The sequence below is a fragment of the Papaver somniferum genome, chromosome 5 (assembly GCF_003573695.1).
Source record: "Papaver somniferum cultivar HN1 chromosome 5, ASM357369v1, whole genome shotgun sequence".
In the NCBI taxonomy this organism is placed as follows: Eukaryota; Viridiplantae; Streptophyta; class Magnoliopsida; order Ranunculales; family Papaveraceae; genus Papaver; species Papaver somniferum.
In genome coordinates, this window is record NC_039362.1 from 138,228,866 (window position 1) to 138,255,749 (window position 26,884).

At 37.7% G+C, this 26,884-nt stretch overlaps 3 protein-coding genes and 1 pseudogene across 3 annotated transcripts; 1 reads left to right on the top strand and 3 right to left on the bottom strand.

The window, feature by feature from the left end:
- The first annotated feature begins 7,376 nt into the window (after positions 1-7,376).
- LOC113282880 (heat stress transcription factor A-5) lies at positions 7,377-9,566 on the top strand. Its single transcript, XM_026531984.1, has 2 exons — positions 7,377-7,771; positions 8,150-9,566. Exons 1-2 carry the CDS (start codon positions 7,559-7,561, stop codon positions 9,371-9,373), a joined length of 1,437 nt encoding a protein of 478 aa, XP_026387769.1. The 5' UTR covers positions 7,377-7,558; the 3' UTR covers positions 9,374-9,566.
- Positions 9,567-10,207: 641 nt separating this feature from the next.
- Positions 10,208-10,510, bottom strand: LOC113279691 (GPI-anchored CFEM domain protein A-like). Its single transcript, XM_026528364.1, has one exon. It carries the CDS (start codon positions 10,508-10,510, stop codon positions 10,208-10,210), a length of 303 nt encoding a protein of 100 aa, XP_026384149.1.
- A 1,489-nt stretch (positions 10,511-11,999) lies between these two features.
- On the bottom strand, positions 12,000-12,900 carry LOC113282881 (putative glycine-rich cell wall structural protein 1). The gene has a single exon (XM_026531985.1). The coding sequence runs from the start codon at positions 12,738-12,740 to the stop codon at positions 12,234-12,236; it is 507 nt and encodes a 168-aa protein (XP_026387770.1). The 5' UTR covers positions 12,741-12,900; the 3' UTR covers positions 12,000-12,233.
- Positions 12,901-14,126: 1,226 nt separating this feature from the next.
- On the bottom strand, positions 14,127-15,086 carry LOC113282882 (annotated as a pseudogene).
- Between the last annotated feature and the right edge of the window lie 11,798 nt (positions 15,087-26,884).

Sequence of the window (26,884 nt, forward strand, 5' to 3'; positions counted from 1 at the left end):
CGCGCCGGGAATGCCTCCATGCCGCTGGCTGCCAAACGAAGGATTGCAATAATCAACAACCACCCTTCCTTCTGAGATGCAAATCTAAGCCGTCCAAGTTTGCCACCAAACTCGTGGAAACTTTTGTCCCAATGCCAAGCCCTAATTTTGGCCGCGCCTAAACTATGCCAAAACCCTAATTTTGGTTGCGCCTAAAACTATGCCAAAATTCTAGCCTGGTCGCCTCTAAACCATGCAAAAGCCACGCTGGCCATGCCTCCATTCCGCTGGCTTCCAAACGAAAGGTTGCAACAATCAACGGCCACTCTTCCTTCTGAGATGCAAAGCATAGCCGTCCAAGTTCTCCACCAAACGCGTGGCAAATTTTGGCCCAATGCCAAGCCCTAATTTTGACCGCGCCTAAACTATGCCAAAACCCTAATTTTGGCCGCGCCTAAAACTATGCCAAAATCCTAGCTTGGCCGCGCCTAAACCATGCCAAAGCCACGCCGGCCATGCCTCCATGCCGCTGGCTGCTAAACGAAGGGTTGCAACAATAAACAGCCACTCTTCCTTCTGATATGCAAATCTCAGCCGTCCAAGTTCGCCAACAAACGCGTGGCAACTTTTGGCCCAATGCCAAGCCCTAATTTTGGCCGCGCCTAAACCATGCCAAAACCTTGATTTTGGACGCGCCTAAAACTATGCCAAGATCCTAGCTTGGACGCGCCTAAAACATGCCAAAGCCGCGCCGGACATGCCTCCATGCCGTTGGCTTCCAAACAAAGGGTTGCAACAATCAACGACCACCCTTCCTTCTGAGATGCAAATCTCAGTCGTCCAAGTTCGCCACCAAACGCGTGGCAACTTTTGGCCCAAAGCCAAGCCCTAATTTTGGTCGCGCCTAAACTATGCAAAAACCCTGATTTTGGCCTCGCCTAAAACTATACCAAAATCCTAGCTTGGCCGCGCCTAAACCTCTCCAAAGCCATGCAGGCCATGCCTCCATGCCGCTGGCTGCCAAACTAAAGGTTGCAACAATCAACAACCACCCTTCCTTCTGAAATGCAAATCTCATCCGTCCAAGTTCTCCACCAAACGCGTGGAAACTTTTGGCCCAACTTCAAGCCCTAATTTTGGCCGCGCCTAAACTATGCCAAAACCCTAATTTTGGTCGCGCCTAAAACTATGCCAAAATCCTAGCTTGGCCTCGCCTAAACCATGCCAAAGCCATGCAGGCCATGCCTCCATGCCGCTGGCTGCCAAACAAAGGGTTGCAAAAATCAACTGATATCCTTCCTCCTGAGATGCATATCGTAGCCGTACAAACTCTTTGGCCACGACAGATACTTAGCCATGCCAATTCTTTGGTCACGGCACCAAACCCTAATTAGCCACGCCACTGGCTACCAACGGAAGGACCACAATCAACGGCTAACCTTCCTCTCAAGATGCGAAATCTCGGCCGTCGAAAGTCACCACTGAACCGGCAAGCCTCTCAATCTTAATTTGCCAAACAATAGCAACATGCTACACGTTTTCCACGAAAACACTCGAGACATCAAAACATGTCACAAACTGGGGGATGCTCATCAGGGTATTGGTCTGGCTGTTTACAGCGTGCGGCGTACACTACGCCCGTTACAAGAAAGTGTCATAAGAGTGAATAGGTTAGTAAATACAAGGAGTAATGGTGAAACGTTTCCTTCATTATGGAAACATCAATTCCAGGCGTTACCCCTTACCGCTTTCTTCCATTTACTCAACCGTTTCCACTTCTTACGAGACCAGGGTACGTTTCGTTGCGACTTGTATAAATAGGTCTCACATATTTCCACCAAAAATAAGTTTTTGGTCAGGGAGAATACAACACTCATAAATCACTTGTTAGCTTTCCCATATGTTAGCTTTCCATAAAGAAACAAAAGAAGAAATACTGCATTCTCATAGATCACAACTGAAGGTTGAAAAGTTCATCGGAACCAATAACTTTGGTTTATGGAGAACAGACGTAATGGATGCTCTTGTTCATCTTGACCTAGAATAAGCTCTAGAAGGTCGGCCAGCGGAGATGTATGACAAGAAGTGGAACAAGATGAATAAATTATGCCTGGGTTCGATTCGTGGGTGTTTAGCAACATCAGTAAGAGTTAATTATCAGCACGAGACTTCAGCTAAGGATCTCTGGGAAAAGTTAGAGAAGGAGTACCTTGTGAAGAACGTGGCTAATAGGATACATCTTAAGAGAAATTTGTATCGCTATAACATGAAGAAAGGTGCAACTCTAACAGAGCACCTGGATTCATATAATAAACTTCTTGCTGAGTTAGTTAACTATGATGATAAGATCAACGAAAAGGAACAAGCTTTGTGTCTGATAAACTCTCTTCCTGAAAGGTATGAACCCGTGATTAAGGCTTTAATGCATGGCAAGGATAAGATGACATATGCTGAGGTCACTACCGCATTGCGTAGTGAGGAGTTCAGGAAGATGGACCGTGAAGACCTGTCAAGTGAAGCTAACATTGACTTGCTTCTTGCAAGAGGTCGTTCAACAGACAAGAGAAAGAAGAATGGTGATCGTGGCAAAGTGAAAGGGCGTTCAAATTCAAGAGCGCGTCTGCATAAGGATGAATGTGCATGGTGTCATGACTTTGGCCATTGGGCTAAGGATTGTACCAAGCGTAAAGATAGAGAAGAAGATAACAACAAGACCGAGGTGAACATTGCTAAGGCAAGTGATGATTCAGATGTAGCTTCGGATTTCTCACTGACTGTGACACCATCAGCTTGTATCGTAACTGACGGTACATGGGTACTAGATTCTGGTGCTACTTATCACATATGTCCTCATCGGGACTGGTTCTCAAGCTTCGAGAAGTTTGATGGAGAAGTACGTATGGGTAATAATCATACCTGCAGGGTGATCGGGATTGATAGTGTTCGAATCAAGATGCATGATGGTATGGTTCGGGAACTTAAGGAAGTAAGGTTCGTACCTGCTGTGAAGAAGAATCTGATTTCGCTCGGAACTTCGGAAGCTAAGGGCTACAAGTTAGTCGCTGAAAATGGCATTCTAAAGATAATCTCTGGATCGTTGGTAATCATGAAGGGCACAAGTCATCATAACTTGTACTACTTAACTGGGAGTACAGTAACAGGAGATGTGTCAATTTTCTAACACATCGAGACTGCAGCGATGGAGACCACGAAGTTATGGCATATGCGACTTGCACATCCAGGTGATAAGTCGTTACACTCTTTAATTCGTCAAGATTTATTGAAAGGTGTTATTGCCTGCAAATTAGAGTTTTGTGAACATTGTGTGAAAGGAAAGAAAACAAGAACAAGCTTTGGAACAGCAATCCACAACACTAGTGGAGTTCTTGATTATGTTCACTCAGATGTTTGGGGTCCCTCCAAGAATGCATCATTGGGAGAGAAACATTGGTTCGTGTCTTTCATTGATGACTATTCTAGGCGAGTATGGGTGTACACCATGAGGCATAAGGATGAAGTCCTAGAAGTCTTTGTGAAGTGGAAAAGGGCAACTGAGACTCAAACTGGCAGAAAGATCAAGGTACTACGTTCGGACAATGGTGGAGAGTACAAAAGTGATCCATTCTTGCAAGTATTTCAGGATGAGGGAATACAGAGGCACTTCACAATTAAGAAGACACCGCAACAAAATGGGGTAGCTGAACGCATGAATCGTACTTTGCTGGAGAAGGTACGATGTATGTTATCTAATACTGGATTAGGTAAAGCGTTTTGGGCTGAGGCAGTTACATATGCGTTCTTCCTCATTAATAGGTTGCCATCAGCTGCATTAGAAGGTAAAACTCCAATGGAGAAGTGGTATGGTAAACCAGCTTATGACTATGACTCCATTCATATCTTTGGTTGCCCTGCTTGGTATCATGCTAGTGAAAACAAGCTTGATATCCGTGCTGTTAAAGGGATCTTTATGGGTGTGAAGAAAGGAGTGAAAGGGTTCAAAATTTGGAATCCAGTAGAGAAGAAGATAGTCATGAGTAGAGATGTTACATTTGATGAAGCGTCTATGGTAAAGTCTTGGGGTTCTCAGCAGGTGGAGAACAGAAGCACCAATACTAGTGAACCTTTGCAGCAGGTGGAGATTGATGCAACTCGACTAATTCCAGCTAAGTATGTATCTGTTACGATTACTTCCGAAGGCGTGACGTCTATAAGGGAGGTAACTACTGAAGTTCCAAATGATAGTGACATTGTTTATGAAGAGGAACATGAAGCAGTGGAAGATACAGAAGCTACGGTCACTGAGACCATAACAACCAGCAAACCGAGAAGATCAATCAGGAAACCTGGTTGAAGAAGGTATTCCTAATACCTATTTTGAAGCTATACACAGTGTAGAGCATCAAGAATGGGAAGCTTCTATGCAGGATGAGATGGAGTCTCTTTACAAGAATGGCACATGGATTCTTACGAAGCTTCCGAACGGTAAGAAGGCCATTGGGTGCAAATGGGTATATGCTAAGAAAGAAGGATCTCAGATGAATCAAGTAAGCTACAAGGCAAGGTTAGTTGCAAAAGGTTATGCCCAAAAGGAAGGGATTGACTACAATGAGGTGTTCTCTCCAGTTGTGAAACACTCATCAATCAGAATTTTGTTGGCCTTGGTAGCACAATATGATTTAGACCTAGTTCATCTAGATGTGAAGACGGCGTTCTTACATGGTGATCTAGAAGAGGAGATTTATATGACTCAGCCGAGTGGGTTCAAAGTTGCTGGAAGAGAAGATTGTGTATGCAAGATGAAGAAATCGTTGTATGGGCTGAAACAGTGTCCAAGACAGTGGTATAAGCGATTTGATCAGTTTATAATTGGCCAGACATACACAATAAGTCACTATGACCATTATGTATACTTCAAGAAGATACGTGATGGGTCTTTCATATATTTGCTCTTGTATGTCGATGATATGATGATAGCATCGAATAACAAGAAAGAGATTGATAATTTGAAGCAAAAATTGTCAACTGAGTTCGAGATGAAAGATCTGGGAGAAGCTAAGAAGATTCTTAGCATGGAGATTCAACGTGACAGAGAGAAGGGTAAAGTTTGTTTGTCTCAAAATGTATACTTGAAGAAAGTGTTACAGAAATTTGGTATCTGCGAAGGAAATAAATCTGTAAGTACTCCCCTTGGTCCTCATTTTAAGTTGAGTTCTGATATGTCTCCCACTACTGAAGAAGAGCGTGAGTATATGGCCCAAGTCCCATATGCTAATGATGTTGGCAGCTTGATGTATGCGATGGTATGTACAAGGCCGGATATTTCACATGCAGTAAGTATGATCAGCTGTTATTTGCATAATCCTGGTAAAGGACATTGGAAAGATGTGAAATGGATTTTGAGGTATATTTATGGTACTGTTGATGTTGGCTTGGAGTTTGTGAAGGAAGATGGAAACAATCAGCTGTGTGTTGGTTATGTGGATTCTGACTATGCTGGTGATTTGGACAAGAGGCGTTCAACTACAGGGTATGTATTTACCTTGGCTGGAGCACCTGTTAGTTGGAGATCGATTTTGCAGTCTACTGTGGCTCTCTCAACAACTGAAGCGGAGTATATGACATTGACTGAAGCATTTAAGGAGCCTATATGGTTACAGGGTTTGCTAGATGACTTGGGTGTTGTGCAGGAACAACTGCCTGTGCATTGTGATAGTCTTAGTCCAATTTACTTGGCTAAGAATCAAGTGCATCATGCCAGAACCAAGCATATAGATGTTCGATTTAACTTTGTTAGAGAAATTCTGTAAGAAGAAGACATTCTACTTGTGAAGATCGATACCAAAGACAATCCAGCTGATATGTTAACGAAAGTAGTATCTGGGGTCAAGTTTCGTCATTGCTCGAAATTGATCCACATTCTTTCGGTTTGGTGAGACCTTTTGGGGTAGAGGTTCTTAGGAACCTGGTGGAGGCCTTCTAGCAAGGCCATTGAGTGAACTACGGTCGGTTTGATTCCTTGCAGAGGATACGTAGGCAGCTTATGACGCAATCGACGTTGGAAGACGAAGGAGATTTCGTGTATTGATCGTCTCATGCATGAATGCATGATCCGAGGTGGAGAATTGTTGGATATAGGTCGGTGAGTTTGAGTTTTAGATAACTCAAACAAAACTTGGTAGGTGGAGTTAATTTGGGATACACCCAAATTTAGTCGGTCACCAAAAGGATTAGGATTAAAAGTTTGTGATAACTCTTAATTGGTTTACTTGATCCTAAATTCTAGGAACTTTGTAAACAAGTTATGAAACCCTAATCTTATAGGCTAAGTAATGTACCTATATAAATAGCCTAGTAGAGAACCTAGAAAAATACACCAAAAAAATTCTTCTTTCTCTCTTAGAGTTTATATGTTTTCTCCCAAACGATAATATATAAATCTCTTGTTTTTCCCGAGAATTCAACCTCGTTAAATTCTTATCTCTTTTATCTTCTTTAGTTTGTGTTCTTTGCAATATTTGGAGTACCATTGTGTAGCTGTGCAAATCGCTTCCGCAGGGTTTTAGCGCAACACATCCATCACCGAGACTAGTCCCGTCTGACTATGTTTTTATCCTCATCTATGATCACTTTCTTCAGCCTATGTCAAGATGATGTAATGTTTATAATTCAAAAAAAATAAAAAAAATTCAAAGATCTTAATAGAAAGAACCTGTCTTTCATTTATGTTTCTAGAAATCATCAATGAAAAATCTATAGAAATGGATAAAACCCATCTTTGATGGATTAGCTGCCATTAATAAGTGGGATTGGAGTCATTGGACTATATATGAGAATCACATCCCATAAAAATGCTTTGTATACGCCAGCGGGGTTAGATTATGGGGCTGATCAGCCTAGCCTAGTTCAGTAGTTCTCATCCATTCCAAAAGCGGCACTTATCTAGATATCCAAAGTCACTATACTCCATGTTTTTACTACTTTTTGACTTCAACAAACGAAAAAGCAACTTCCCTAACTAGTTACCGAACGCCGTCTTTGTAATTCTACAAGAAATGGTGATATAGAACGCGATTCTGCAAAGCTGACGATACAACGGGTTGTCAAATGGCAGTATAATATAAAACAAAGTAATCTCAATCTCTTATTTTCGGGATTCAATTGATAAGTCCCCAGTGCAATTTGATAACCTTACGTGACGATTTCTCCCAATCCCACTATAGTTCGAAGTATTTGCGGACGGCGTTTGGACAAGTAACTTGCGAACTAGGCAAGTCGGCTTATGATAGATCCCCTAGTCAAACATTTTGACCCCGCATAAACAAATCAAAACTTTGCACGTCTAGCCTCCGTTTTTTAAGATTAATTAGAGAGAGATAGATAGGAGTGAAAAAACCGAAACGCGTTGGAGATGTCGGGATTGATCCAACCGAAAATCGTGTATACCAAATGTCTGCGTCAATACCTCCCCTGTTGAGCTCCAACTAAAATTCTCTCTTCTTCTTCAGAAAACGAAAATCCTAGGGTTTGAATTATCCATCTACGAGATCTGCGAAAGAAAATTAGTGAATCGTAGATAATAATGGAAGGTGGTGGTGGTGGAGGAGGACCAGCTCCGTTTCTTTTGAAAACATATGATATGGTGGATGATTCAGCAACTGATGATATTGTTTCATGGAGTGCAGCTCAGAATAGTTTTGTTGTTTGGAATTCACCCGAATTTGCAAGGTTATTGTTACCAACTTATTTCAAACACAACAATTTCTCCAGCTTTATTCGTCAGCTTAATACCTATGTAAGTTGTTTTTAATTTTCTCATTGATTTCTTCTAGTTTAGTTTCATAATTGAGTATTATTTATTGATTGATCTGGGAATTAGGTTTTTTTTTAGTTATCCATATTGATTGGGGTTGTTGTTGATTGGTATTTCAGAATTCTTCTTATTGTTCTTGTGTGCTTAATTTATTGGTTTAGTTAAGAATTCGATTAGTTGTTAAAATTGGAGTTTGTGGTTGAAAATTTTGAATTTTTGGAGAAATTTATGATAATTAGATCCGTCTTTTCGAGTTTCGACTTTCGGCTTTGTTTGTAGTGGTTGTGTACTCAACTTTGATTAGGGAGATTGTTTTGTTCTAGTTGTGTAGTTGAATTTGTTGATATGCTTTGTGGATAGGGATTCCGGAAGATTGATCCGGAGAGGTGGGAGTTTGCAAATGAAGAATTTATAAAGGATCAGAAGCATTTGCTTAAGAACATTCACAGAAGGAAACCTATCCATAGTCACACACAACCTCAAGGTTCATCAGGGGATAGCGAAAGAGCGGTATTTGAAGAAGAAATTGAGAGGCTAACACAAGAGAAATCTGTTCTTCAGACCAAGCTTTGGAGGTATAAACAGCAGAAATCAGGAGTGATTCTTCAATTGGAGGACACAGAAAAAAGAGTTCGAGAAATGGAGCAGAAGCAGCTGAGGATGATGGCCTTTGTGGAAAAGGCAGCTAAAAATCCTTCTTTTGTGGAACACCTCATTAGAATGACTGAATCTCATTTAGATTTATCAGCTGTTAATAAGAAAAGGCGATTGCCCAGGGTTAATAATGCTCCAGAAATTTCAGAAATTGTGTTAGTGGGTGACAATAGTTGTAATTCCAAGGCAGATGCAGGCCGTGTTTTCAACCAAGATTTCTCTAATAGGTTGAGGCTTGAGTTATCCCCAGCTGTATCAGACTGTAATATGGTTTCTCTGAGTGGGCAAGGATCGTGCGAAGATGTTGGTAGCTCACTAAAGAAAAAATCCGATGAAGATCCAAATCATGCAAACATGAGAACCCAAGGTCTTTCATTTGAGTCAGAGATGATAGAGCCATTGGATGTGGGTGGTAATGGTATGTCATTTACTTTGAAAAGGGTTGATTCATTGTCAAGAGCACTGAGAGTAAATGATTTTCCTTCCACCAAAGATGATGATGACCATATTTCCTGCCATTTAAATCTAACACTTGCCTCCTCATCGTTGCAACTCAACAATGATAACTCGGCTCGATTTCCTCAGTTCGGTCAAGAAGCTGTTACTTCCTCTGAGTTGAGATCTAGTGAGAGTGTTAAAGAGACTACTGAACTTAGAGTTTCTGTACCGAACAGAAAACCTGCTGATGATGGTCCACGCTTACCGTCTTCGCAAGAGGCACCAGCTAATAATCATGGGTCTGGAGCTGTACAGGGCCGAGTGAATGATGTTTTCTGGGAACAGTTTCTAACTGAAAGACCTGGTTCGTCAGATACTGAGGAAGCAAGCTCTAGTTTTAGGGAAAACCCGTATGACGAACAAGAAGAGAGAAATATCGGGGATGGAAGATCGTTGAGAAACAAGAAAGACTCAGAGCAGCTCACCCTGTAAGAACTTTCGGAGACTACGTAGATGTAAGAGTTCTTCCCTACCAAGCTATGTATTGTCAATTTGTTTATGTTTTTTTCTCTATGTCATAGTTAAAATATAGACATGTGGTAGTCTGTGAATATATGTACATGTCATTGTATTCTTCTTCACCTTGTTTTCGAAACTAATAAAGCTTAGTTGGAAGAGAAGTACACATCTAGCTTTGTTTGAAACCTGATACCTTGACTGAAACATATTTAGTATTCTAGCTCATCTCCCTTTTTCAATTCACCTTTTAATTTTACTCATTTTAGAGGAGTCGAGGACGATACTAGTGATCTTATCTAGTAGAATGGTAAAGTTGTTGGGTAGTAATATCCTCGACCGTAACCGAATTTACCAACTCATTGCTTACATGGTGTGCAGTGGTATTATCTTGATCACAGTCTTTTGTTCATCTATTTAGGACTAACCAGTAGTAGAGCTTTCATTTACTTGCAGTTCGTGTTTATAAATCTGGCGAGCCTTTTTGCGAGTGTAATGCAGGGAAAACTAGTTCAGCTAAAATATAGGTTTCTGTTTGCATTATACATTTTGATCAGTTATGCTCGATATTATGTCTCATGCTCTGCCTCTCAAGCCTGCAGTCTTTTATCCTACAAGGCACACATGGATTTGGTCTATGTCTTTGTTTTTAGAAATTTAATTTAAATTGGCTAATTAGAATACATGTTATCCTAGTTAAGTATGAAACAGATAACAACCATTTCTTTATTTCTCACTAGTACAGTAATACACAGTGAAGTAAGTTAACATATATAATGATCGCGATAACATTACATACACAAGTTTCTTTCAGTTCCCTCTTCCATAACCTGAACCTGAACCAGATCCTACACCAATACCAGAACCAGAAGCAGAAACAGATCCCGACCTAGATTCAGAACGAGAAATAGAACCAACAATAGGCAAAGTCAGAGACCCAGATGTTGATCCAGAGCCTGAAGCTGAAACACCATCATCTCCAACCCCAAGACCCAAACCCAGACCCTGTCCAAGACCCAAACCTAAAGTCTTTCTTTCAATCCTACTTTCCACCACAAAAGTAAAGAAAATCAGAAGAGAAATAGTAGCTAGGAGTGACTTGCTTATAGCCATGTCTCTGTTAAGGAAAAAAAAAAGAACTGTTTATCACTTGAATCTAGTTAGAGTTTCTAAATTGGAATACTTTTGAGAGAGCTTGTGTGTTCGGTAATGAGGGAAAGAACAATGAATGCAGTCACCCTTTTATAGTTGTCTTAAGGAATATAGCATGCATAGGTAACTACTTTGCCACCTTAGAGTTGCATATGGTTCAGTAGTGTACCAACTACATGTGGAAAATTCCAAATGTCATTTCTTTTGCATATCATGATTTATCTCTATGGTAAGTGGAGTTGCAATCAGTTGCACTAAAGTTTGTATTGCTTTTGACATATGATCAATATGAACACTGGAAAAAAGAAATGAAAATTTCTTTTATTTGGTATACGTTATGTTCGTGATGGAATCTCCACTAAAGGTAAGATAAGGAAGTACTCAATTTCATTATCTGAGTCAGTAAATCACAAAGGTATGTAGCTGTCCAGTATGATTCTGTAATTGCTTTTTTTTGGGCTTCCATTTGAAGATTAAAGCGAATGTGGCAGATTCTAGAACAAGAATTTAGTTGTACATGCAATCATAGGTCAGACCACTGACATTTTCCGATTTTATTACATTTGTCTGGACAAAATTGTGTTGTGCTGATTGTGGCTGAGAATGTAGTTTCACTCCACTGAAATAAGTTGTGGGTAGGATTCGAGTTGGGTTTTTAGGCCATGGCAGTTTTCATTCAGTTTGCTTTAACATGCGCAGGAATAAGCATATTTAATATGTGAAGAAGCCTAATGCCCTTTTAACATGCGGAGAAACTCAGCATCTTTTTTACGCGTGGGAGTAAAGAATTCACCTTGCATTACGTATACAGATGGAAAGTCATTGACGAAATAGAATATTCACAGTGCCCCTGAATCCCTGATGTTGGCTTACCATATCCATACAGCATCTTCAATTTTCACCATAACCTGAACATAAATAGTTGGTAATGCAAATACATGTAGGGTAACCCAGAAATTGACTATGGCCAACTGATATGCTCTAAACAGCTTTACCTGCGAATAGAGTAAAGGGCGTATATATTGCATCAGCAGCTAGCCAACAGAACTTGAGCATATTTGATGAAATTAGCCGTTAATGTTCAAACAGTTTTGTAGTTGATGGCAAAATAAAATAAATTCAGGTTCCAACTTCCATGGTAGTTTAGTATGATCCAATTGGAAGTTAAAACCAAATTGATCCGGATGACCGCAATCTTTAGATATCGATTTTATTTTTATTGTACTCCGAGAGGAATAAACTTGATTGTAATAATCTAGTTAGTCGTCAGTGCATTTCTTAAATCAATCCAGTAGAGGCCTGAAATCTGATAACAGCTTCGCTCAGACATGAACATAGACTTGTCACATCGTCGTACACTACATTAGAGTCATGTAATATTAGCTCCGATTCTGGGACTTTCAGAGTAGCTTCAGATTATACGATTTAAATCGATTATGAAACGATTAGGTGTATAAAATCCACAAAAATCCAAATATCCATTTATTTTCAATCCATATGAAACAAGTATTACAAACCAAACTCTTACAAAATGAACTTCAAAGTACAAACACATGACATTACATTAACTTGTATAAGCTGCATTCACCCTTAGTTTCTTTATTTAGGTACATAACCATGATTCATTTAGATATATCACTAATTAAACTCTCAAGTAGTTTTTTAAACTATATTTAGTATCAATTCACTTTCCATGACCACTACCATATCCTGAGCCCTCCCCATAGCCCTCTCCATATCCAGAACCGGAACCACGACCTCCACCTCCACCTCCACCACCCCCTCCACCTCCTCCTCCACCCGAACCACCACCTGATCCGGATCCCGCACCATAACCTTCACCGTGTCCAGAGCCATGTCCACGGCCAGAACCGGATCCACCACCAGAACCTCCACCACCCCCTCCTGAGCCTGAACCAGCACTAGAACCCGCGTACGAACCTGCTCCTGATCCAGCAGAGGAACCAGCGGAGGAACCTGATCCAGACCCGGATCCAGAACCAGATCCGGAACCAGAACCACCTCCACCTAATCCTACACCAGTACCTACTCCAATTCCAAGTCCTAAACCACCTCCCAAATCCAAACCCAGGTCCTTTCTGGCTATTCGGCTTTGGGCTGTATTAATAGTGAAACTAGTAACAATCAACAAGCCAAGGACAATAGCTAAAGATGAAGAGCACCGAGCCATAATGCTTAAACCTTGTTCGTAATTCAAGTTTTTAGGTTTTTTGAGGAGTACTAAAAATGTGTATGTATATTCAAAATGCGGTTATTATGTTTAACAAACAGGAGAGAAAGAGATGATGAGTGAAGCTTGAGAGATATGAGAATATGCATGCATGGTCTTTCGCCTCGTGACCTATTTATAGTCGTAATGCACTTAAAAAGTATAGTACAGATAGATTAATATATGTCATTAACTAACTAGTGGGAATGTTTGACCATTGTGTTGAGTTATCACTTATCATATCCATCAGAAATGCAATGAGCAGAAATCTAGTGCTTGGTTGATTGCCTGCTTTTTTTAGGGTTTACACATGAAGAATAAAGGATAAGTATATTGTCTGATTCAACAAGAATTTTGTGGTGCAATCATCAGTCAGACCATTAACATTTCCGCTCCCGGTCTGGTATACTTGAGAAAAAGGTAAAATTACTAAAATGCGATGCCAAATTTGGCGTCTGCCAAAATGACAGGACGTACTTTAGAACTACGCCCAATGACAGACCCACATTTAAACTACGCGAACCACGAGACGTAACGTATTATGAAATAAGGCGGTAAGTGGAGTTTCAACCAATTGCACTCACGTTTGGTTTGATATATGATTCGTATGAACATGGAAAAAGAAGAGGAAATTTCTTTTATTTGGTAAATGTTATGTTCATGATGGAAGTCCCACTAAAGATTAGGATGATGTAGTACTCAATTTCATTACCTGTGACTCACTAAATCACAAAAGTACGTAGCCGTCCAGTATGATTGTTTCATTGCTGTTTTTACATTTGTCTGCTCAAAATTTCGTTCTGCGGCTTCTGGCTGAGAATTTAGTTTGACTGCACCAATATAAGTTGTGGGTAGGATTTTCATTCATTTTACTTGTAGGGTACTCCAGATACCCAGGTGGCAGGTTTACCTGTAAATGGTAACAAAGGTAGTATATATTTCCAGCAGAAGAAATTTAAGCTCGTTTGATGAAAAGATTGTGGTTCCAATTATTCCATGTTTGTTTAGCATCTGATGCAGTTAGAACTTGAATCCAAATTCATCCCCATAACCAGAGTGCAATCAGATATCGATTTAATTTTAATTACGCTTGGCCTGCAGGAGAAATGAACTTGATTATAACGATCTAGTTAGGCGTCATTGTCTGCACTTGCTAAACCAGTCCAGTGTAGGCCTAAAATCTAATGACAGCTTCGGTCGGACATGAATGTAGACTTGTCACACCGTCGTGCATTACATATATATAGTGGCATATATATATCCGGTTGTGGGATTTTCAGAGTAGCGACTGATTAAACGATTTAAGTTGATTAGGGGGGATGCTTAGGTATATATAATCCAATAACATTTAAATAATCATTAATTTTCTAATATGAAATCAAGTATTACAAACCAAACTCTTACAAAATGAACTTCAAAGTTAAACCGAAACACATTACATTAACTTTAACCATGCTGTATGAGTTAACTATTACAAGCTGCATTCAAACATCTCAACGTTAACTTTTTATTTATTTATATATAGGTACATAACAATTGTAATTAATCGTCATAATATATAGTGATTTATTTAGATATTAGAAACTAAACTCATAATGCAGTTTTATATGGTATCAATTCACTTGCCATGACCACCACCATATCCTGAACCTCCCCCATAACCTTCTCCATATCCCGATCCCTCACCATCCCCTCCTCCTCCACCACCACCTCCACCCCCACCACCACCACCACCTCCTCCTCGACCTGATCCAGATCCCTCTCCATAACCTCCACCGTATCCTGAGCCTGAACCACGCCCACCACGGGACCCCGATCCGCCGCCAGATCATCCACCACCACCTCCACCACCACCACCACCTGAGCCTGAACCAGCACTAGAACCCGCATACGAACCTGCTCCTGATCCGGCACCAGAACCAGCGGAGGAACCGGCTCCTGATCCTGCACCTGAACCAGATCCAGAGCCCGAACCCGAACCACCTCCACCTAATCCTATACCAGCACCTATTCCAATTCCAAGTCCTAAACCACCTCCCAAATCCAAACCCAGGTCTTTCCTGGCTATTCGGCTTTGGGCTGTATTAATAGTGAAAGTAGTTACAATGAACAAACCAAGAACAATAGCTAAAGATGAAGAGTATCGAGCCATAATGCTTAAACTTTGTTTGTGGTTTAAGTTTTAATAGTAGTTTGTAATGTATATGCAAACTGGGGTTTTTTATGTTCACCGAGAACGATGATGATGAAATGCTGTATTTGATGAGTGAAGCTGAGAGATTTGAGAATATGCATGCATGGTCTGTGGTCTAGTGATCTATTTATAGTCGTGCTTTTGTAAGATGTGTGTACACTGTGTAGTATAGTAAAGTTAAATGTATGTAATTAACTAGTGGGAATATTTGACCGTTATATTGCTTATTAGAGTACATCATAAAAGCACTAATCCAAAACTTTAGTGCATGCTTGATTGCCTGGTATTTTTAGGGTTTACAAATGAAGAATAAAGGATAAAGATAGTGTCTCATTCAACAAGGATCGACTTTGTGGTCAGACCACTACTGATAATCAAGATTGTGGCTTAGGATGAACCAGGTGTAAGTTTCTCAATGCAAATGCTTATTCTAAAGGAAGTTATTATCATTAAGAGTGGTGTCCAAAGTGTTCTACTCTTCTTTCTCCATGAGACATTCCGAGACAGAGACTTTACGCGATTGGGTTTCACCTAAGTTTAGGATTCCATTTTAAAGCAGGCATCTTATAAACAACTTCATCTTCCGCTACTTTGTAACACCGACCATGTGCGGTAACTCCTACAACGTCGAACCCTTCATAAAGTTGGTTTAAAGTAAATGTTGATTCCTTGAGAGATCCATGAATTGAAGTTGGATATGCATAACGATATGTCGCTTTGGCACCCCAGTCATCGACGGACTGCACTCTTGTTAGGACCACAAATTTAAGCATGCATTGCTGCAGCTTGCAGAATGTAGAGCCTCTTCTACGAAATTATAATTATGTTTCAGTCATGATCAGGCGTGATTAGCTAATGAGGCTTATATCCATGGCCTAAATCAATTTCAAGAGCGGAAAAATGCATAAAATCATACCTTGAGCTTCACTTAATGGAACCTAAAGAAAATGGAACCATAAGTTTGTTCAAGTGTTAAGTTTTAAATGTGGACCAAAACGGCAGCGTGCCATAAATCACCAAGGTGAAGGCAAAAGGATGGGACCATGCAAGCACCTTTGTTGCAGATAATAAGAAAAATGATGCTCTTATCCTTTTACCAGTTTACCGACTAGTCGTGGGTGGATATGGCGCCAGGACAGTTTGTTCAAGGTCCCAGGGTATCATTTGCTGATAAAGCCAGGCCAGCTGTCTCAACAGGTCGGTCTTGTCTCAACCATTCGGTGATACTCGATTACTTAACTTATTGGAGACTCGATTACTTAACTTATTTTCCATGGTGGCGTGACCAGCTTGCCAGGCCGGCTGGCATGGCAAATGGAAAGTTTAGCCATACCATAGGAACCGGCCTAAGAAAAAAACCTGATGTTTTTTCTTTTCTTTTTTCACTCCATCTCAAATCGGTATCCGGCTGGTAATCAGCTCAGTCCAAGTGCTGACACAATTTTCATCTATCCCTACTCCACATATTACATTTCTTACTTCATGAGTTTTTAATATGGAGCTCAACCTATAAATAGAACATAAATAACTCATTTTGTATGGGCCTGTAAGATCAAACGCTTCTTCTTTTTTGAAAGTAAAAAGATCAAATGCTTCACATCACATATTTTTGTAAAAAAGAAAAAGAGAATTTCAGCTCTCTAGAAATATCAATATTTATGAACGACTTTTTGAGACCATGGTTTTGTTTGGGGATCATGATTTCATTTTTGGCAAGACATTCAGAAGTAAAGTGAAGGCATTTCTTATCCGAATATTTATGTAAATACCAAAAATATCCTTCCTAATTAAGTTTGTGTAATGATTAGTCAGTGTAATAATTAGTTAGTGTAATTAAGTTAGATTAGTTAGTGATTAGTGTAAGATTAAATCAGTATTATTTTTCTTAAAATTAAGTTATTGAGAGCGAAGAAGAAGGAGAATATAAGAGTTGGAAAACTCAATTATTTTATTATTTTTTGAATCCGAACCTTCAAACTTCCCAAACATACTTCAAATTTAGTTTTTTGTTGCTTAAATTGGCCAAAATTTTCTGAAAATGAGAAGTTTTATAGCTTGATTTGGGCTAAGTCAAACAAGTTCGGCTACTAAAACTGAAAAACAGGTAGCCGAACTTATCTGCTAATGTAGTTCGCTAATGTTCATGAAAGCATGGGTAGCCGAACTTAGTTTCAAAGAAGGTTTTGGCTTTCAGAGAAAAGTTCGGTTAGGAGAAAAAATTTGCTATGTAACCGAACTAAATACATAAGGAATTCGGTTAGGAGAAAAAAATTGCGACGTAACCGAACTCAATATATAGGATTTCATAGAAAAGTTATGTTAGGAAATTAACAAGTTCGGTCAGGAAATTAAAATTTCGGTTAGGAAATTAAAAAGTTCGGTTAGGAAATTAAAAGTTCGATTAGGATTTCTTTTTTTTTTTTGAACAACCGAACTGTTCTTCATGTTCTTCGTTTCCAGCAAGTTCGGCTAGTTCGCAAAGTTTTGCTACAAAATCGGTTAGGAGAAAAAACTTGCGACGTAACCGAACTCAATATATAGAATTTCAGAGAAAAGTTTGGTTAGGAAACTAAAAGTTCGGTTAGGAAATTAAAAGTTCGGTTAGGAAAAAAAAATTGCGAAACAGCCAAACTGTTCTTCATGTTCTTCGTTTCCAGCAAGTTCGGCTAGTTCGCAAAGTTTTTCCACAAAATTCCTAACGGAACTTACTACTGTAACTTCCATTTTCAACCTATTTTGATGACTACTACTCAAAATTTTCAATCAAAAACGAATTAGAAGTAATGGGTTTGTAGGAAAATACTTATGGACAGGTTTGTTTATAAATTTTAAAAGTTCAATGAATCGACGACGATGAAAATTCAATGAATCGACGACGATGAAAATTTCATGCTTTTGATTAGATTTGTATATGATCGGGTTTAGATGATCAAAAATTGACGAAGAAGATAAGAAAAAAATTGTATAATAGGGAAAGAAGAAGTTGTAGAGTTATAATTTTAATTAAGTTAAAGGGTAAAACAGTCATCTCCATCTTTTAAGACACTCCTTATAACTATAGAACAGGTGGCCTAATCAAATCATGGTCCCAAAAAAACAGTGGTACCCAAAAAAAATCGTTCATATTTATACACGGGACGAAACACAGAGTGTCTGATAGTAACCATTGTGCCATCCGAATCAGTTGACTCTGAGGCAGAGCTACAATAACTAAGCAATGAGATGTAGCTGTGTTGTTGTTGGAATTGGATCCATTATACATTTCGGGTAAAATAAGATTTATCTTTACAGGCCCATTTATGTAACTGGCGATGATCAGAGGCTTGGGCTTAATATTAAGAGGATCTGTGAATCGTGTCTTCAATGATGAGTCATTTCTGTGCTCGGTAACTGTAACCAGTTGGTGATCGCAGGTACACCGATTATTATATGATGAGTTTTCTTTTTTCTTTATTGAATTTTATCCTTGCTGTTCTCACTCAGCGCCTGCGAATCTTCTTGATTCTTGATTTTCTTTCGGGTATCTAAACTACAATGGTGTGCCAAAAACCGAAGATCATCATTCTTGAATTTTAGTATTATTTTTGGAAACTAAATACATAGAAAATAATCAAATATTTTTTATTATTAAAAATTTCCTTTTATTAATCATATGCTCCTGAAATTAAGGAATTTTTGGATTGTTTATCAAGATTACTTGATATATAAATTGAATGGCAGCCATATATAGACTGCATGAATTCCCCTTTTAATCATCTACGTATCCATAGTTATAATATTTTCTCCTTTTTACTTGTTTGAGTTTGTATAATCTCATGGAGAAGCCTAATAAAGGAAAAAAAAAGGAAGATAGATATAGTGCGAATTGATAACGAAGCAAATCGACAAGTCACGTTTTCAAAACGTCGAAAATGTTTGTTTAAAAAAGCAGGTGAATTATGTGTGTTATGTGGTGCAGAACTTGCAATCATAGTCTTCTCTCCAGCAAGAAAAGCATATGTTTTTGGACATCCAGACCCAGCGTACATAATCAATCGGTTTTTAACCGGTCATGAAGATTTGGATGTGGCTCGGTATTATAACGAAAGACTAGTTCCGGTTCAAAAACAGTATATGGATGTTGTTAAGCAGATGGATGTTGAGAAGAAGAAAGGCGATCTAATGGAGAAGTTGCAAAATCGTAGCATGGGTGGTGATCATGGGTTTTGGTGGGATGCGCCCATGGATAGTTTGAGTTTGAATGAACTGGAGCTGATGAAAAGTGCTGTGGAGGATATGCAAAGAATTCTGATTGAGAGAGTTAATGAGATGATGAGTGTCGAAGCTTCTTGTTTGTCGTCAATGTTGGTTCCATACGGAGGAGAGAATGAGATTAGCACTAATAATGCGCTCGTTAGTTCTTCTGATCAAACATCGGATTTGGGTGAGGATACACTTGAGACAAGAGTTAGTGAGATGATGAGTGATGAAGCTTCTTCTTTGTCGTCGTCGTTCATGTTGGTGCCATACACCGGTGAGAATGCAACTAGTGCTAATGATGCATTCTTCAATTTCTCTGATCAAACGTCCGTAGCGGATTTGGATGCAGATACATTTGGTTTCAGTGATGCATTCCTCGGTACTTGTCAAACATCGCACCCAAGTTCACCAAAATCGTATGATACATCTCAACTGTTCTCGGATTTTTAACTTAGAAATAGGATCCATTGACATTATTTTATAATTTGCATTTGATATATAGATGATACTTGATTTACTTTAAGAGCAACTGATCACCGTTTTTAAGAAACGGGATTTTTTTTTTTTAGCTGTGTGATTGCAAGAATTAGACACACATTTGAATAATACAAAAAGTTCAAAAGAATTACAATAAATCATAGTTTTTTGATGGTGTACCTTCCGTTTCCTCCAAATTCCCAATAAAAAGTTCTCATTCAAGAAATTCTTTGTATGGTAGAAAGTATTTTTTAAAATATGCACACATTTGTTATGAAATGTTTATAGTTTTTTTTTTTTGGAATGTGAATTTATTGTTTGGGAACAATATGAATTTACTGTTCATCCAGATCAAAGCATATATATATATATAATAGGAATAATGAAACAGAATTACAATACTCATTAAAGTTCATGGTTACATGAATTTTGAACTTATCACACACATTTGACTTGAATTTTCTAACGATATATGGTTTGTAGAAGTGTGATTTTCGTGGCCTAGTTAGTTTTTACTGGAAAAGTCAAAAGCCGAGTTTTTGAATACGAAAACCCCACTTTCGGAGGGAAGAGCTTGTAGTACCAAAAATGTTCGTTTGTTTTTCATGAGCTTGTAATCAGAGAATAATGCAATTGGAATGGGATGGTAGCATGTTGCTACTTGCTAGTTGGCATTATAGAGGTGTCTTAATGTTGGCATTAGAACTAGCCATGTCAAAGGTCCGTCCAAAAGCATTTAGCATCTTGGAGGCGCTCTTCTTAATAATATTGGCATTAGAACTAGCTCTTCTTTTTAATAATGAAGCTTCTTGTTTGTGGTCGTCGTCGGTGAGATGCCATACACGGTGAGAATGCAACTAGTGTTAATGATGCATTCGTCAATTTCTCTGACCAAACATTGGTAACGAATTTGGACGCGGATACATTTGGTTTTAGACCTTCAGTAATGCATTCGTCAGCACTTATCAAACATCACACCTAAGTCCACTAAAATCGTATGATATATCTAGACTGTCACCGGATTTTTAACTTCAAATTAGGATCGGTTGACATCATTTTATACTATCTCCACTTTAAAAGTAGAGATACTATTACTTTATCAATATGACCTAAAAATATATTAAACTGAAAAGGTAATAACATCTCTTTTTTAAAAACGGACGGATTATAAAACTTTATCCTAATATATTAATATTGATATTTTGATGATATTTGATTTACTTTAAAAGAAGTGATTATTGTTTTTGAGAAACATGATTATTTATTTATTCTTTTTTAACAGTGTGATTGCTAGATTTAGATAAACATTTCAATAATAAAAAAATAATAATTTATAATTGAGGTTTTAAATGGCTGGGTTTTTGGAGCTGTATAGGGTAGTGAAATAGTAATCCAGATAACCCATATCCTGATTTTTTATAATGTCTAATCTACCCTCAATTTGATTAGAACTAATTAATGATTAAGCTAACTAATCAGTATTAGTGAATGGATTAAACTAATTAAGTGTTTAATCTTTTGCAAATCAAAACTTGATTTTTTGGGATTTTGAAGAAGGAAAAAGGGTGATTTAGGTGAATTTTTTTTGAAAAACTTTGAAGAAAAATAATGAAATCCTTCGTCACAATACTCGGGGAAACTTAAATCAACTCCCAATAGCAATTTTATCGATTCAAATTCATTAAAAATCAGAGCAAAATCTAAGTATACCTGTTACGGCTGGGAATATATGTCGACCCAGCCGTAAATAGGCAACCACTGTTGGAAATTGAGGAACTCCCAATCGTAAATACGAATAACTGATGGGAAATGAAGAATTTCCGGCCGTTATATTGCCCAGAATCACCTGAGTCTATGTTACGGATGGGTTGTAGACATGATACCTAGCCGTAACCAGGATTCCATTGTTTTTTGGGTTCTCAGAATAATATATGTCTAGGTACTTCCCAATCGTAAAACTATACGGATAGTTTTCCTAACCGCTTTCCGATTATGGCTAGAAAACTGATAGGTCGACGAAGCCTTAACACAAAAAACCTGTAGAGGTGGTGTTGTACATACGGCTAGAATATCTTAACTGTAAACATACATTTACAACTCGGATATCATAGTTTCCCAATCGTGTACTTGTTTACGACTAAGAATTTAACATTTCTCAATCGTAATATGAGCTACTCTATATAAAATAAGTATACAGATGAAAAGATTGAGTACATACTTGTACGCATTTTATGACCAGAGAACTAATATCACTTTATACTCGGTCTTTAACTGAGTATGAACTTATACTCTTTTTGGAATCGAGTATAAAGTTATACTCATTCTGAAACCGAGTATAAAATTACATTCCTTTTGAAATCGGGTATGAAGTTATACTTCTTTTAAAATTAGGTAAAAAATTCTAGAATTGAGTATGATCTAATAGAATCGAGTATGATCTTACATTCTTTTAGAAATCGAGTGTAAAGTGCTGCTCATTCTAAAACCGAGTATAAATAAACTAGTACTCATTTCAAGATCGAGTATAAAGCTAAAATACAAATGTTTTCATTCTGGAATTTTTTGTTAACTTACGGTTAGGAAATTCTAACCGTAAACTACATCTACGACTGGGAATTTAATTTTCCCAACCGTATTCCTGCTTTACGGCTAAGAAATCCTAACCAAAACGTAATCTCTGTTTTTTTTTTCGTGATTATCAGAATCGCTTAGGTTAGGATTTCCTTACCGTAAGCAACATTTTATGGCTGTGAATTTTAATTTTCCAAACCGTAAACCTAATTACGGCTAGGAAAACGTATTTTCGAAGACGTAAAGTATGATTTACGGTTGGAAAAATAAGAACTCCAACCGTAAATAGTTTAACTCTAATTTAATCGAATCGAATTTTTTTGGCAATCAAAATAAAAGATAAATGGTGGATTTTCTTTTTTTTTTCTTTTTATGACATCGTTATTGAAAAAGTAGGGGTCTAACAACCACATCCAACAATTCGTTTGGCAATGTGAGAGAACTTACTCCAATACACTGTCTAGAGAATCAACTAGACAGTCAGACTCAATCTAGAATAAAGTATATCAAAGAGTTTAATATCTCTAACTCTTAATTCAATCCGCAATCAGCAAATAGAAATCTGCGAGCCCAATTGAATATAAGAGGAATTACTTGAACGGTACCAAAGACCAATGTTCAAGCATCAATCAATGTAAATCAACAACCAAAGATTGGATATTCTAATTGATTGATCTTAACGCACAACCTGTGATATTTCAATTATATAACAAAATATAATGCGGAAAAGAAATAACACAAACACCAGAATTTTGTTAACGAGGAAACTGCAAATGCAGAAAAACCCCGGGACCTAGTCCAATTGAACACCACACTGTATTAAGCTGCTACAGACACTAGCCTGATACCAATTAACTTCGGACTGGACTGTTGTTGAACCCTAATCAATCTCACACTGATTCAAGGTACAGTTGCGCTCCTTACGCCCCTGATCCCAACAGGATACTACACACTTGATTGCCTTAGCTGATCTCACCCACAATTAAGAGTTGCTACTGTAAGAATATTTCTATACATAGAAATATCCTGTGGGCCCATGTAATAACTTTGGTTAATTAAGAATATTGCTACATATTTCGATTACCATTCTAGGGGATTAATTCCTATTAACTTTTCCTTGATGGACGATCGATATTGATTGCTAACTCTAAACCCTAGGAACCTTGGTCCTCCTTCTACCTATAAAAGGAACTCAATAGCCATTAGTATTGGTTCGAGAATTTTATTATTCATTACACAAAAGGTCAAGAAGGATAAACCAAGATATTTCATTGTATTCTCTTCTACGGGTGTGCTTGTAGCCTTGAGGATTTCTTGGATTCAATCAATGGATTCATCAGGTATTATACTTTAACGCAACTATGCGTATTGTGATTATAATGTTGTTCGAAGATCCAACCATTATGTATATAAAATAATTCTTATATTTGGCATCTAGAGCCTGGTTTAGAACTTCGTGATTTTCTATGATGTTGTATGCAATTGTTGTGTTTATATCAATCCATAGTATGTCTGTTTGATTACTAATAATCATATTTATGCACGATTTATAAATATGAATATTTTGTCTTACTTGATTGATATTCATTTTTTTTATTGATTGAGCAAATAAATCATACGGCTATTTGTTTTATGTTTTAGATCCTGTTAATTATAATATGGGCTCACCTATAATAGCTTGATATGTTTCTATGATTATCGGATTTATAACATATAAGAAAGATTTGATGTGTTGTTTCATCCGATTGAAAATGATATGATCTTTATGATTTTTTATTTTTATTTTGCTTGACGTGATATAACATGATGATGTGATTAGTTCATGAATAAAAGTCTGTTTGTTTGATTCATGCGTAAAGTACTCAAAACATTTGTTTAATATGCGAAGTATGCGGCTACGGTTATGTGAAGATGAAACGTTCATGAAAAATGAAAGTTTATGTATATGTGCTCACTATGATGTTTATGAAAGTTTATTGGGCTTGGTTTAATATGTTATTTCTTAACTATAACATAAACATGAGATGTATGTTGGGTTCTGTTTTGGACAAGCCCATAAGATTTTAAAATCTTCTTGGTTTGACATTAAGAAAACAGTTGACCATAATGTCTGACTTTGAGTGAATGTTTGACTTCCGACGTTGAGTTTGACTGTTGACTTTGACCAACTATTTGACTTCCATCGTTGACTTTGACTAACTGTTTGGCTTTCAGCGTTGACTTGACTGCTTGACCGTTGACCTTCACATGTTGACTTTTCGTCATTAACTTTGACTTTTGACTTTTAGTTTTGGTTTATAATATAAACATGTTAGAACTTTATTGTATGATAACAACTATAACATGTTTTAGATCACCAAAATATTTGAATTGTATGCTCTTTAGGTATCACCACAGTAATACTAAAGTATTATGTTATATTAAGATGTCATTGTAAGTCTACATCGTTTTCTGCAATCACATGAGAATAACTATCACCAACATGAGATGTTTGTTCAAGTGTTTGTATATATAAACAAAAAAAATTAACTATTTAGTCATACATATTAGAATGAAAAGTTACCCACAGGTAACTCTACTTCACATGTTTGAATAAGTATTATGATTATGTATGTAACAATGAAAGGCATAATGTCCACAGATGTTTGTCTTTGCTTGCTTACACATGTGTGAATGTTTTTATGACTTTATGACATGATTGTTGTTTTATTAAGGTTCTACCACATGAGTTTCTTAATTTGTATGTGTGTGAGTTTGACTTTGTGTATCTTTGTCATGTTTTACATCTTCTAGTTCTAAATCTTTGCATTCGTATACTTCGTCTATCCCATTCTTCAATGGCACCAACTTCTCGGAATGGAAAGAGAATATTGAGTTCACTTTGGGTGTGCAAGATATTGACCTTGATCTCCAAGTTGAAGAGCCAATTATGAATGATAAGAGTTCCCCTGAAGATAAGGATATATTGAAAAGTGGGAGAGAAGTGATAGACTGAGCATACAATTGATGCGAACGCACATTGATGCAAACATTAAAGGATCGCTTCCCGAACCTAAAAATGCTAAGGACTTTATGGAAATCGTAAAGGAACGCTTTAAGAAGCGGATAAGTCTCTAGATGGGAAGTTGATGGATGATCTGACCACCATGAAGTATACCGGTGTAAGGTCAATGCACCAGCACGTGATAGAAATGCGTAGCATTGCTGCTAAGATCACTGAGATGAAATTAACTGTGGATGAGAATTTTCTTGTCCAATTCATTTTCAATTCGCTTCCACCTCAATATGCCCATTTTCAAGTGCATTACAACACTATTAAGGAAAAGTAGACTGCAAATGAACTGGGAAACATGTTGGCTCAAGAGGAAGCTAGGCTAAACCAGGAAGGGATTAATCAAGCACATTTTGTAAATCGATGAGTGAATAATAAGCGCAAGCCTGCAAAGGGAAATAAGGGAGCACCACAGAATAATTCAGGTCAACCTGAAAAGAAGAAGGCAAAGAAAGATGACAATAAGTATCATTTCTGTAAGAAACCTGGTCATTTTCAGAAAGATTGCACTAACCGTCAAAAATGGTTCGAAAATAAAGGTAATCCGTTGGGATTCGTAAGCTATTTTGAAACAAATTTGATTGTTAAAGAATCTTCTTTATCATGATGGTTTGATTCTGGTGCTAATGTTCATGTTTCTAATTCGTTGCGGGGATACCTTTCAACCCAACTCACAAACCATAATGGAAAATTCCTTTTTATGGGAATGGAAATAAAGCCCTAGTTAATTTTGTAGGCACCTATCGTGTGATTCTAGATCATGGATACTTTCTTGATTTAGGAAACACTCTTTATGTTCCAACTATTTCTCGTAATTAAATTTCAGTTTCTCAACTAGATAGACAAGGTTTTCAATTTCAAATTGCCAACGGATGTTTTAGTTTGTTTAAAGATTATAAAGTTATTGGTTCTGGTTATCTTTCTGATGGTCTTTACAAGTTACATTTATCATCATCTATACCTGGAACCTATTTAACCATGCATCATAATGATATAGCTGAACATGCTGAGGGTAATTCCTCATTCTTGTGGCATAAGAAGCTGGGACATATATCTCGTGAGAAGCTTCAAAGATTGGTAAAAGATGAGATTCTACAGAACCTTGATTTTACTGATTATAAGAGTTGTGTGGATTGTATTAAAGGCAAGATGACAAAACACACAAAGAAAGGTGCCACAAGAAGTTCCGAACTCCTTGAAATAATACATACAGATATTTATGGACCCTTCGACATTCCAACTTTTGGAGGAGAAAAATATTTTATCACCTTTATTGATGATTTTTCACGTTATTGTTATCTTTACTTATTGCATGATAAATCTCAAGTTGTGTATGTTGTAGAGCAATTTATTACCGAAGTAGAGAGGCAATTAGAAAAGAATGTGAAAATTATTAGGTCTGATAGGGGTGGAGAGTATTATGGAAGGTATGACGAAACATGACAACATCCTGGACCTTTCGCTTTACTTCTTCAAAAGCTTGGAATTGTTGCTCAATATACAACGCCAGGTTCACCTTGGCAGAATGGTGTAGCAGAAAGGAGAAATCGTACTATAATGGAAATGGTTAGA